At 36.4% G+C, this 12,473-nt stretch overlaps 1 protein-coding gene across 2 annotated transcripts in view; it reads right to left on the bottom strand.

Annotated features, from left to right (window-relative positions):
• Nucleotides 1–12,473, bottom strand: part of EDEM3 (ER degradation enhancing alpha-mannosidase like protein 3) — a 73,350-nt gene that overhangs the window by 40,464 nt on the left and 20,413 nt on the right. For both annotated transcript variants that reach the window (XM_010590945.3, XM_003410844.4), the window contains exons 5-7: nucleotides 9,111–9,223; nucleotides 7,830–7,983; nucleotides 2,122–2,256 (exon numbers count right to left, since the gene is read on the bottom strand). In XM_010590945.3, the coding sequence (XP_010589247.1) occupies nucleotides 2,122–2,256; nucleotides 7,830–7,983; nucleotides 9,111–9,223 (402 nt within the window). The remainder of the gene's footprint in view (nucleotides 1–2,121; nucleotides 2,257–7,829; nucleotides 7,984–9,110; nucleotides 9,224–12,473) is intronic.

Raw genomic sequence — 12,473 nt, 5'->3', positions numbered from 1 at the left:
TTTTTCATTTATTTTTATCCATTCAAGATTAAATTAAAATTTCTAATCAAATTCTTGGCTTTGGATAAAAAGATGTTATAAACTGTAACAATAAACGGCATATACAGGTGAGTTTCTAAGTTAAAATTAATTTCAGCATATGAACCTATAAAACACTGCAGAAGTACTTCTATAAAAGGAAAAAAATCATTAAACTAATTTGTCGCTTTGCACATGTACGAATACAGTAGTCCCCCCATGGTTTCACCTTCTGTGGTTTCAGTTACCCATGGTCAACTGCAGTCCAGAAATAAGCAACTCATAAGTTTTAAATCGCATGACGTTCTGAGCAGCGTGATGAGATGCCTCACCGTCCCCCTTCGTTGCACCCAGGGCATGAATCATCCCTTTGTCCAGCACATAGTTATTGTTAATCTCTTACTGTGCCTAATTTATGAATTAAACTTTATCCTAAGTATGTATAAGAAAAAACACAGTATATATGTACAGGGTTCAGGCATCCACTCAGGTCTTGGAACGTAGCCCCCACGGATAAAAGTGGACTATTGTAGAATCTAAAATAGTTTTAATTCTTGACTCAACTTATTTATGCTTTTTTTTTTTTAAAGTAGATTACAATTATTTAACTAAATGGCAGGATTTCAGAGCTGGAAAATATCAGTAAGATTATATTTCTCTATTCTTATTTTACAGACAAGGAAATGGGCCCAGTAAAATTTAAAATTTATCCAAATTTTAAAAGTGAATTACAGTACAACTAACATGAGAATTCAAATCTCTTTAGCTATTAGACTTAGGGTCAGTAAAGTTTCTCTGAAAAGGGCCAGATAGTAAATATTTCAGACTTTGCGGATCATATGGTCTGTTATAATTACTAACTCTGCCACGGTAGCACAAAACAGCCACAGACAAAGGTAAATGAATAGGCATGGCTGTGTACCAATAAAATTTATTTACAAATACAATCAGGGCCAGACTGTAGTTTGCCAACCCTGTACTAGACTGATGCTCTTTCAATTGTTATCAGGCTGCTTCTCAGACAATAAATTATTGTATAACTCAACAGTAAAAAAATCATGATTTTCAACTGATTTACTCATAAATACATCACAGCCCAGCGGAAAGAGTATATAGGCTTTGAATTCAGATAGATACGGATTCCAACTGCACTGATTCACTCAATAGCTGTGCCGGTCTCTTTAAGCTTCACTTTCTTCATCTACAACTGTATCAATACTTCATAGAGTATGTAGTACAAATTAGAGTGTACACAAAATGCTTGCTTTTTTAATGAAAGGAAAACATTAGTCAGTACGGTGTAGAATAAAAATCTAAAACATTAACCAATTGAACGTGATAAACCTGTCCTCAAGACACTTTGAAAATACAGTCTTCTATACAGATGCACACATATACACAAAGACCATCTGACTTGGTTTATTTATACTCAGATCCAATGTATATAATGCTGGTGTATTTGCCCTATTCTTGCTTGCTCATGTGTGCCATTTGCTCAATTTTTTAAAATTTTCCTAAATCATATGTTTGAAGAACAGGGTTCTTAGTGTCACTACTGCACTCCAATGACAGCTTAAGCAATTAGCTAGAATTAAAAAATGTGAGATATAACTAGTCCACAGCCAAGTGCCTGTTTGGAATACTAAGTCTTTGGATAATGAATAACATTTCCCTTAGAGTAAACAAACTTATAAATTACATTCCCAATCAAAACTTAGTACAAGAAATTTACTGTGTTACAGAAAATTGATGAAAGGTTTAGCAATGGAATAGACTATCTAGAAGTGCAGCAAATAAAACACAGAAATGCACGGTATTTCGGTAAGACATATATGATGCCAAGGAACCACCAAAGCCATACAATTAGGCTAAAAAAACTTTCAAAGAATAAATCTAAAAATGGACTTGGTAGTTTGTGAACAAAACGCAGTTACACTTAATACAGCTACTACGTCTTTGACATTAAAAACCATGTGATGGGATTTAGACATAAAGTTAAACTAGAATATCTCCAAGTGATAATAATAACACTTGACCAATGAAGAAAGGATGTAAAGTTAGCTATACCCAATACCCAGAAATCAAAGACCATGAAAAGCAAACCTCAAATATTGTTGCTCCTGTGAATCGACTTAAAGCAGCAAACTCAAGGATCAAGGTACCTGCACAAGCTGTACAGGTATCTGTCTCAGTTCCTGTCCGAGCTTCCGGCTTTCGGATTCCAAACTTTAAATTAATCTAAACAAAATTAAAAGATGATCAAGTACAATTATCAAGAGATAGACTTAATTTAAAAAATGACGTTTCATCAAATCATGAAATAATACATAGTTTCACAATGAAATTCAATCTTCCTGAGTTTCCAATTAACATCTAGGCAAACATATTCTAAGCACATAATATTCATGAGATCAATAAATTTTTGTTTACCTCCTTCCCCAATATCAAAATTCAATATTATTATAACAATTACACAGAAAATGCCTTTTATATCAATTTTGTTCTTTGAACAGTTTGAACTAGTTAGTATAAGAATAAGGAACTGGACCAGCCCTAAAAGAAATTAGATTTCACGATTTGTGAGGAACCAGTAATATATTAAATAGTTCATCATAGAGGATACTGATTATATTATAGTATATATTTAAAAGGAGATTAAAACTTTGTTTATAGGTTTTAAAAAGTTTTGAAATGTAGAGTATGCTGCCTTGCTGGCAAGCTAAGAAATAACACAGGAAATACTTTGTAAACATTTCAAAGACAGACAAATATACTACCCTACAAACCTAGATTAACTAAAACTAAACTGACCAGAAACTGATTAAAACTAGAGTGTTTCTCTACAGTCCAAATAAACAACAAGAATGCAAGCTTATACCAAGGATTTAGCATAACAGCAAACAAAAAACCAAATACAAAACATCCTGAGTTTGATCTCAGGTCAGTTATCATTCGAACTCTTATAAAGAGAAGCTCAGATAGATCCACTTGTCAACTGACTTGCAGAATGCATTTGCTGGATACGCTTGTTACCTTAGCAGTGTTCAATCAACAGACTCCGGGAATTTCTAAACAAGGAGACGGAAAAACACCCACTCCACAACAGTCAGCAAGTGAGATGTAGGTGAGACATGGGGAGTCGACCACCATGATGGCTTCGGTACTGTCACTTTATCTTCTTAGAATGTCACTTGAGGCATTTACACCAAGTTTCATATTTTTTAGGAGCCCTGTGGCATAGTGGTTAAGAGCTATAGCTACTAACCAAAAGGTCAGCAGTTCAAATCCACCAGCTGCTCCTTGGAAACCCTATGCGGCAGTTCACTCAGTCCTTTAGTGTCATTCTAAGTTGGAATTGACTCAATGGCAATGGGTTTAAAAGTGGCATAACAGTTAAGTGTTCAGCTGCTAACAGAAAAGTTGGTGGCTGGAACCCACCCAGTGACTCTGTGGGAGAAAGATCCAGCAATCTGCTCCCATGAAGATTACAGCCATGAAAACCCTATGAGGCGGCTCTACTTTGTCACATGGGTTCAGAGTCAGAAATCAACTCGACGGCACGTAACGACAACAACCGTGTGCTATTAGCCTGACCACACCCCTCAACTCCCACCCAAACTCGTAATTGTCTCTACAGATTGCATTTCAGGAAGAGCAATCACTTTGAGGTAGCTCTATACCACGAACACTACTGGAAACTATCCTGTTGCCTTAAGCTGCCTATATCCCTCTCTACAGCACTAAAATTGGAAACTGATACTAAGAATAATGAACTTAAAAATTACGCAATCCTCAATATTGAAATACATATTTAATTATACTAATTACATGAAGGTATTTTTTTTTATAGTAGTTTTTATAAATATCTGCAACAATAGTTAAGAGTGAAAACATTTTTTGGTTATTTCTATTAATTACTGCAATCAACTGATCGATATTTATTAAGTACCTACTATTTGGCGGGCGTCATGATAAAATACAAAGAAACAAACTATTCTTGCCTTCAAGGAGCTTAAAATTCAGATATGTAAAGAGAAGATAACTAATAATGAAAGTCATAAGTAAGTGCCAAATAAAAGAAACAGGCAACAAAAGCGGAATATTACTGGATTGGACTGGGTGTAGCTGAGAGCTCAGAATGCAAAGGTCCAGGCGGGTAGCCAGGGACAGCAAAACGAAGAGAGAAAAGAAAAAACGTTCTTACCCCACTAATATCTTTTCCCTAAAAAAAAAAACTTTCTAGGAAGCACCAAATTTTTAGTACATTAAAAAAAATTTAAGATCTTTGTATACTGAATTACAGCCTTTACTATTCCAAGATGATATCTATAAAATTATGTAGAAGGATTATTTCTTGACACAATTGTCCATAGAACAGATCATTTCAATCTTGCACACTGAAGTAAAAAAAAAAATTGTTGCTGTCAATTCCAACTCATCTGACCCCATGTGCTCCACAGTAGAACCGTGCTCCACAGGATTTTCTTTGCTGTAATCTTACTAAAGCAGATGGCCAGGCCTTTCTTCCATGGCACTGCTGGGTGGATCCAAACCATGTGTCTTTCCGTTAGTAGCTGAGAGCAAACAAACCATCTGCACCACCCAGGGACGCTACACTGAAGATAAATGGTATTACACAATTTTCAAATGCAAAATCAAGATGCACTTCTGCCTCCAGTGGGCGCCGCTATTTCCACAAGATGAAGAAAAGGGATTCAGTGCCTTTTTTGCTTATGGAAATCCTCGTAGACCTTGGTAGATATAGGTTCCCCTCCTAAACAGGCCTCAAATGACTGGTTGTAGGAAGGGCACTGGCGGTAGCATCCATTTATTCTTGTAGAAATTATAAAAAGGAGCTTATTGCCAGCTTACTCAGAAGGCTTAAAACAGAAGGGGATAAAAGTATAATAACCGTTTTATACTTGGAAGGAATTCAGAACCTGGTTCCTTCTGGTCCTATGTTTCTGAGAGCCACAAAGCAGTTTTCAAAAAGAACTTTTTAATTGAAGGGCAGAAGCTTAAATTGACTATACTGTGTATCTGCTACACCGGCAAAGCCTTAAAATGTGTATACCTCATAACTCGATTCCTGTTAACCCTTTGTTTCATGGACACGATAATCACTTACTCAACCAGAGCAATGAGATCTCATCCGAAAAGCTGGTAGCTCGCTCCCAGTTCACTCTGAGGGAATGCCATCAGACAAGGGGGACTGGTTCTAAGATTTACACGTAAGCTTAAAAAATTATTATTAACCATTACAACATTTCTGTTAAAAACATTACTTCAAACACTATCAATAAAGTATGCATATCAAAGAGATACTATTTATACAAAGTTTCCTGAGCAAAAGTAATATTTACTGTGTATAAGGATGGATAAGCAGGCAGTTATTTTCTTCCTGTAGTTCTCTTCTGAAAATAAACTTTTAGAATCTTCCTGGCACTTCAGAAACTACTATGAAAATAACTTCATTTTACTATAAAGCTTATAGTGTCTTCTGTTTTGATCCTTTGACTACTTCTTGGGTTAAGAAATTGCTCAAAATTCAGTATCTCCATTTGCAACAAAAATTTAAAGTATTTACAGTTAAAAAAGTTTGTATATATCGTTTGAAATAAATTTGCTTTTAATTTTAATATGGAAGACAAAAATGATTACCAAATAAGTTTACCCACACTAATAATCAAATAAATACTAATTAAAACATGGTCTCATATTTTCCTCATTAAGTTGACAAAGATAATACACAGTGTTGGCAATAATGCAATGACATATGTACCCTCCTACACACACTGCGTTGTTATTGTTTTTATGTGCCATCAAGTTGATGGCACTTAACAGTGACCATCTGACAGAACAGAACTGCCCCATAGGTCTTCCTAGGCTGTAATCTTTATGGGCGCTCCCTTGGAGCCACAGGGCGGGTTTGAGCTGCCAACCTTTTGGTTTGTAGCTACACGTTTTACCATTGTGCCACTAGGGCTCCTCAAACAACACTAAGAAAGTACAAAAGTAGAACCTTTCTGGAGAGCAACTGGACAGTCAGTACCCAGTTCTGAAAAAGTATTCTCTTCTGGTAGAACTAGATGGTGCCCAGCTACCACCAATGACCGCCCTGACAGGGAACACAACAGAGTCCCTGATAGAACAGGAGAAAAGTGAGATGCAGAGCTCAAATTCTAGTAAAAAGACCAGTCTTAATGGTCTGACTAAGACTGGAGGGACACCAGAAGATGTGGCCCCCACTCTCCGTTAGCCCAAAACTAAAGCCATGCCCGAAGCCAACTCTTCAGACAAAGATTAGATTGGACTATGAGACATAAAATGACACTGGTGAAGAGTGTGCTTCTTAGCTGAAGTAGATGCGTGAGACTAAATGGCCAGCTCCTGTCCGGAGGAGAGATGAGAAGGCAGAGGGGCACAGAAGCTGGCTGAATGGACAAGGGAAATACAGGATGGAGAGGAGTGTGTTGTCACATCATAGGAGAACAATTAGGGTCACATAACGATGTGTATATAAGTTTTCGTATGAGAAACTAACTTGAATTGTAAACTCTCACTTAAAAAAAAAAATCACTTAAAGCACAATCAAAAAAAAGAAAAAAAAGTATTCTCTACACTACTCCGTCATTTATTTCCTTTTCTAGTAATTTATTCCAAGGAAGAAATAAGAAAATGTGTAAAAGGATGTATATAAGAATGTTCACAGAACAGCTACTTAAAATATTTTTTAAAAAAAACTAGAAATTTAAATAATAAGAGATTTAATTCTACCGTGTCTCATTAGGAACCCTGGTGGCGCAGTGGTTAAGAGTTTGAATCCACCAGCTCCTCCCTGAAAACCCCATGAAGCGGTTCTACTCTGTCCTATTGGGTTGCTATGAGTTGGAATTGACTCGATGGCAACAGGTTTGGTTCGACTTTTGTGTCTCATTAAAAAAAACTGATGGGTACACCAATGGGTTTCCTTTTGAAGCTCCTTTTCTGGGTTTTAGCCCTGGTGGTGCAATACTCAAGAGCTGGACTGTGAAACAAACGGTTGGCAGTTGGTTCAAATCCACCAGCCACTCCTTGGCAACTCTATGGTGCAGTTCCACCTGTCTTATAAGGTCGCTATGAGTCAGCATCAACTCACTGGCAATGGGTTTGGTTTGGCTTTTTTTTTTTAATTTTAAAATGCTACACTATATTAAGGTTCTCCTAAGTCTCTGACCGACTCATAGCGACCCTACAGGACAGAGTAGAGCTGCCTCCACAGAGTTTCCAAGGGGCGCCTGGCAGATTTGAACTGCCGTCCCTTTGGTTAGCAGCCGTACTTAACCACTACGCCACCAGGGTCGCTATAGGGTCGCTATGAGTCGGAATCGACTCAACGGCACTGGGTTTGGTTTCGTTTTTGGTAAGTCTCTGACCACTCTCCTTTTCACCGGCTCTGCTTTCTCCTCATACCACTCTGTCGCGTGTTCTACCACCTCCTTTGGAGAGTTAGCATTCATGCTCACTGCTTCAACTGTATCTTCTGTGCAGATAAATGTGTGCCCATGTTCTAGTCTGGCATCTGTTCCTTCCTTCTGTAGCATAATCTAATCTGTTACACAGTGACACATAAAAGTCTTAAACTAATCTAAAACCACACATCAATTATATGTAGATCAGTTGAAATGTCAATTTAATTTTGTAATGTAGCTTTGAAGTGTTTTTTCCCAGCCTTATGCAGTTGAAGATGATTGGCTCCAACCATAAAAGTCCACTTTTTAAGACGGCAAAGGAAAGTATATAAACACGGCCATATTTTTCAAATTACTTACTCTTGGATAAGGAAGGCCACTGGTAGTATTAAAAGCTGGTAGAAGTTTGTAACCCAACTGCTTTGCCATTTGGAGAAGTTCATCATTGTACCACTGCATGTACTCGCCTTTTTCTTTCAGCATGATTGCCAGTGAGTGTCCACCCAAAAGACCCCTACAATTGTAGACATGAAACATTATTCATATCTTAAAGATACTTAAAAGCTACCACCTACAAAGGTGCAGGCATTTTATTATCAACCATTTAGCACACATAAAGAAAGAGTACAGAAAACTTAACTCTGTACCGAACCAATTATGATGGCAAGTCATTAAAATTGTAAAATCATATATAGGTGTGTGTGTATATATATAAGTATGTGTATATATATTGGTGTTATATATATATACGTAAATCTGATGTCTGGCATTCTTAAATAAAAGAACAATGTTCTTAAAATAAAGAAAATCCTAGAAATATAATTTTGACAAATTTTAATAGATTTTAATTTAATGTAACATATTTAATTATATCAACATAAAAAAATTAAAAAACCCTGCCCTGTATTAAATGTGATATATTTAACAAACTCTGCGAAAACCTACATTCTTTAATGATCTTTTAAATTTAATTGAAGAATAGATCACTTTAGGTGTCTGACAACAGAAACAGGTTACAATGACACAAAAGTAATCACTACCGTAGTTTTATGAAAACAACATGCACGTTATACATTTTTCACCAACTACACAACTCCCCGCCATGCATTATTTTCCTAGGCGCATTACGCATGTTATATGTGTGGGTGCTTTATTTACGTTGACACGTTATTTGTGAAAAATATAGTAAATATAAAAATAATGGTGAAGTTTAAATGAACAAATCTGGTAATAATTCCATATTTTTAAAGATCCCAATAGCATTTCAAACTGTTTAGTTGAGAGGTAATCTTACTAGCTCAGTTTTTTTCAGCTTCTCTAAAGAGATGCTAGCTAAGGTTAGCAAACTATGTGAGCTTGTACGAACCTGTGATGTCACCAACATGACAAATGTTCACCCTCTGGTCTTTTCCTAACAATGCACAGGGATCACCTTTGACTTGAGTCTACAACTGTTTCCAAAGCCGGCTGCTGCTGTGACTGATACAATTCTAGGTCATTCTACAGCCTGTGTTTCGTAACATCTAAACGTTTATATGTTAAACATAAGAAACTTCTTGCTTTACTGCCATCAAGTAATAAATAGTATACTCTAAGCTTTTTTGTTATTAAAATTACAGCTTTAGTATCTTACATACTTACCCGAGAACTCTGATGTTTGTTTCGAAGACTGATACTACTACATCATTATCTAAATTAACATCTCTTAAAACTTTTCTCACCGCCTCTTCAAATTCTTTAGTTTTATTTAATACCTAGGAGAAAAAAATTATTAAAATAAAGCACTTCTCTATCAAGTCAACAAGAAATATCCTCAGAATATGCTACTAAAAGTTAAAATACTTTAAGACTCTAAAAAGTGACAGACATAAAATATTGTAAAAATCTGGTAAATATCCAAAAAAATGAAAAAAAATAAGTGCCCAAATATATTATATAGGATCTTTATATGCATCTTTTTTAGTTACACTGAATATCATTCAACTTCAAAATTGTTACTGTTTCTTAATATATAACCCATGGCCTACAGCTACATAAGATAAACTCTAGAGATCTGGTTTCCAAGTCAAAGCAAACCAAACACCATCTTAAAAGTTGCTTCCTCTCAGAAGAAAGCACATCCTTCAGGGAATACCCCACTGATCCTAAATCATACACTGCCACCCTTCTTCAACTCCTGGATACTCTGCCCCCTTACTAAAGAGGCAGCATGATGTTGTGGTTAAGAGCAAGCCCTATTCTGAATTCTGCTTCTTTCACTTGCTACCTCTGTCATCCTGGCCAAGTCACTTCCATCTCTGAGCCTATTTCTTCATCTACAAAAAGAAGAAATATCTACTCTGATAGGACTGTTTTCTCAAATAAGACAATGTAGTATGTGAAGTACTTTTAGTACAGTGTCTGACTTAAGTGTTTAATATCATTACTACGATTATTACCATGTGGGTCTAGAATCCTGAGCAAGCTAAGAACTCTGTGGATTCGAGCAATAAGCTCTTTGACGGGCAGGGGAGGAGGGGATGACTGTTATTACACAGGTTACTTGGGTTATTCAGCCTTCATGAAGGCCACACCAACCAAAAGCCAAACCCGCTGCCGCTGAGTCGAGTCCGACTCATAGCGACCCTATAGGACAGGGCAGAACTGCCCCATAGAGTTTCCAAGGAGTGCCTGGTGGATTTGAACTGCCGACCCTTTGGTTAGCAGCCATAGCACTTAACCACTACACCATCGGGGTTTCCAGTGAAGGCCACACAGTTAGATGTTATTTAAATTATAGATCTAGTAAAAGTAGCTTTCCTTTGCTTGACTGTTCTGTTTGATAATCTTTTATAGTACTTTGTTACTTGATTTGATATTAGAATAAAAATTCTAACTCCACTCCATAAGAGTGTCTCTGATTAAAATTCAGGTAAAAGTAAAATTCAGGGTTAGTCCCAAGTAAAACGTGCTATGAAATCCATTTTTAAGCTGACTGCTTTCCTTCTTCAATCTCAAAGGTCCTGCAAGCTCTGCAACAACAAATGCTGGTGCAAACAGCCCTTTCAGCACTTTCAGAATGGGCAACAACGGTCCAAATACACACTTTTTAATATCACTTTGCTAATATTATTCTTTTCCCTAGGTCTATCTCCAGGGAATTCTTCTCTTTTGAACTCTTCTAACTTGTAGTCAGATTTTCTCTCATTTAGTTTCTTTGAGGTCTGAACTGCTTTTCTAATAGGAAAATAGCTTTTTTCCCCTTCTCACCAAAATCAAAACAATCAAGGATAACACTAATGCTATTTGTCTCAAAGAAGCATAAAAGAGAGCTTTCCTTGCCAATAATTAGTTAGAAAATTCATTCTACAGCTCTGTTAGTTACAATGAGTCTCTTAAGCTCTGAGCTGATAACAAAGGATGAATTCCAGTCTCATCCTTTCCCACATTATGTTTAATCTGTTTGAATATATTTTTCTCTAAAGATTTCATAGTAATATCAAATGTAAAGGTAAGTTTAAAGTTTTAGTGCTTAATGCCATTAAAATCAACAGAAACCAGATGGCTGGCCCTATGAGCAACAGTTTAAGGATCAAACTTACGACGGTGTGACCAAAATAAAAACACCAGGGTTCTATGTACTGCCAGTGATATGTCCTATTGACATTTTCAAATAACCAAATCGCTAAATGAAGAAATAATTACAATGTAAAGAAAAATCATAATTAGTAAATTAGAAATATTAATTCTTGCATTCAGACAAAATAGCATTCCTTTTTTCTAAATGTAGTCCCCTTTACTGAAAAATATACTGTCAATATAATATTGATTACACAGCGCCCTTTAGGAAATTCTCTTAAGGAAAACTTTCAAAGTACTTTAATTTCCTTAATTCTTCTATTGAAATTAGAAAGAAAGTGCTTAAGATAATGACAAAAATTAAAATGAATCTGTATATTTCCAAGCCATGATGGTAAATAATACATTGCTGGGTTATTCCCGCTTGAAAAAAATTGAAATTTAAGGTGCTTAAAAAGGATTGCTTTTAAACGTTTGTTAAGACTTTATTAATATTTCTTCTGGCTGTCTCTTGAGGACACCTTCAGCAAACAGAAGTTACTTATTTATATCTGAACCAAAGATCCAAGAGAAACAATATCTTAGGGTTCATAGAGACTTACACATCTAGTCTAGGATCTTCTGAGGTGAAAACAGGGACCCAAAGACATTAAATGATTTGTCCAAGATGACGCACATCTACGCTGTGTGATCACTTCTCGTTCCTCTCTGCCACAAGGAACCAGAATTCAGGGTACACTATAGTCTCATTGTTCAAAGTGTGGTCTGTGGACTATTAGCAGTCGCAGCAGCAGTAGATAACTATTAAAAATGTAGACTCTTGGGCCCCCACCTTGGAGCTACAGAATCAGAACCTGCATTTTAACAAGATCCTTAGACAATCTGTAGCACTCTGAAACTTAAAAAGCACTGTAAACTTTAGCCTGCATCAGAATCACCTGGAGGGCTTATTAAAACAAACTGCTGGGCCTCATCACCGGAGTTTCCAATTCAGTGTATCTGGGCTGAGGCCCTAGAATTTGCATTTCTAACAAGTTCCCAGGTGATGCTGATGCTGCTGGTCCTTGGACTATATACCTTACGGGCTAGCGCCAAAGTGTATAATTGGTAAAATCTGAAGGATATCAGCTTTAAAATAATTAATGGCTGCTTAATTAGACAGGCCAACAGATTTTTCATGTTATCCAGCTCTGGAATCACCTTTTCTCTTTCATAAATAAATTTTTTAAAAATCTGAGGTCAGTATTCATGAAAATCAACTAAGAGCTTATAGAGAGATGATGAGGAAACTACTAGTGGATTGAGAATGAAACGAAGATGACAGAATGAGAAACTGAAGGCCACCCGTGGCCCTTCCTAAGGCACAGCTGCTGGTCCTTACTTCCTCCCCATACAAAATACACCTGGTATACATAACTCAGCCGTGGGTAACAAACACACCAGTTA

Source organism: Loxodonta africana, chromosome 25 (assembly GCF_030014295.1).
Source record: "Loxodonta africana isolate mLoxAfr1 chromosome 25, mLoxAfr1.hap2, whole genome shotgun sequence".
NCBI classification, from domain to species: domain Eukaryota; kingdom Metazoa; phylum Chordata; class Mammalia; order Proboscidea; family Elephantidae; genus Loxodonta; species Loxodonta africana.
This window is presented reverse-complemented; position numbering and strand designations above follow the sequence as displayed.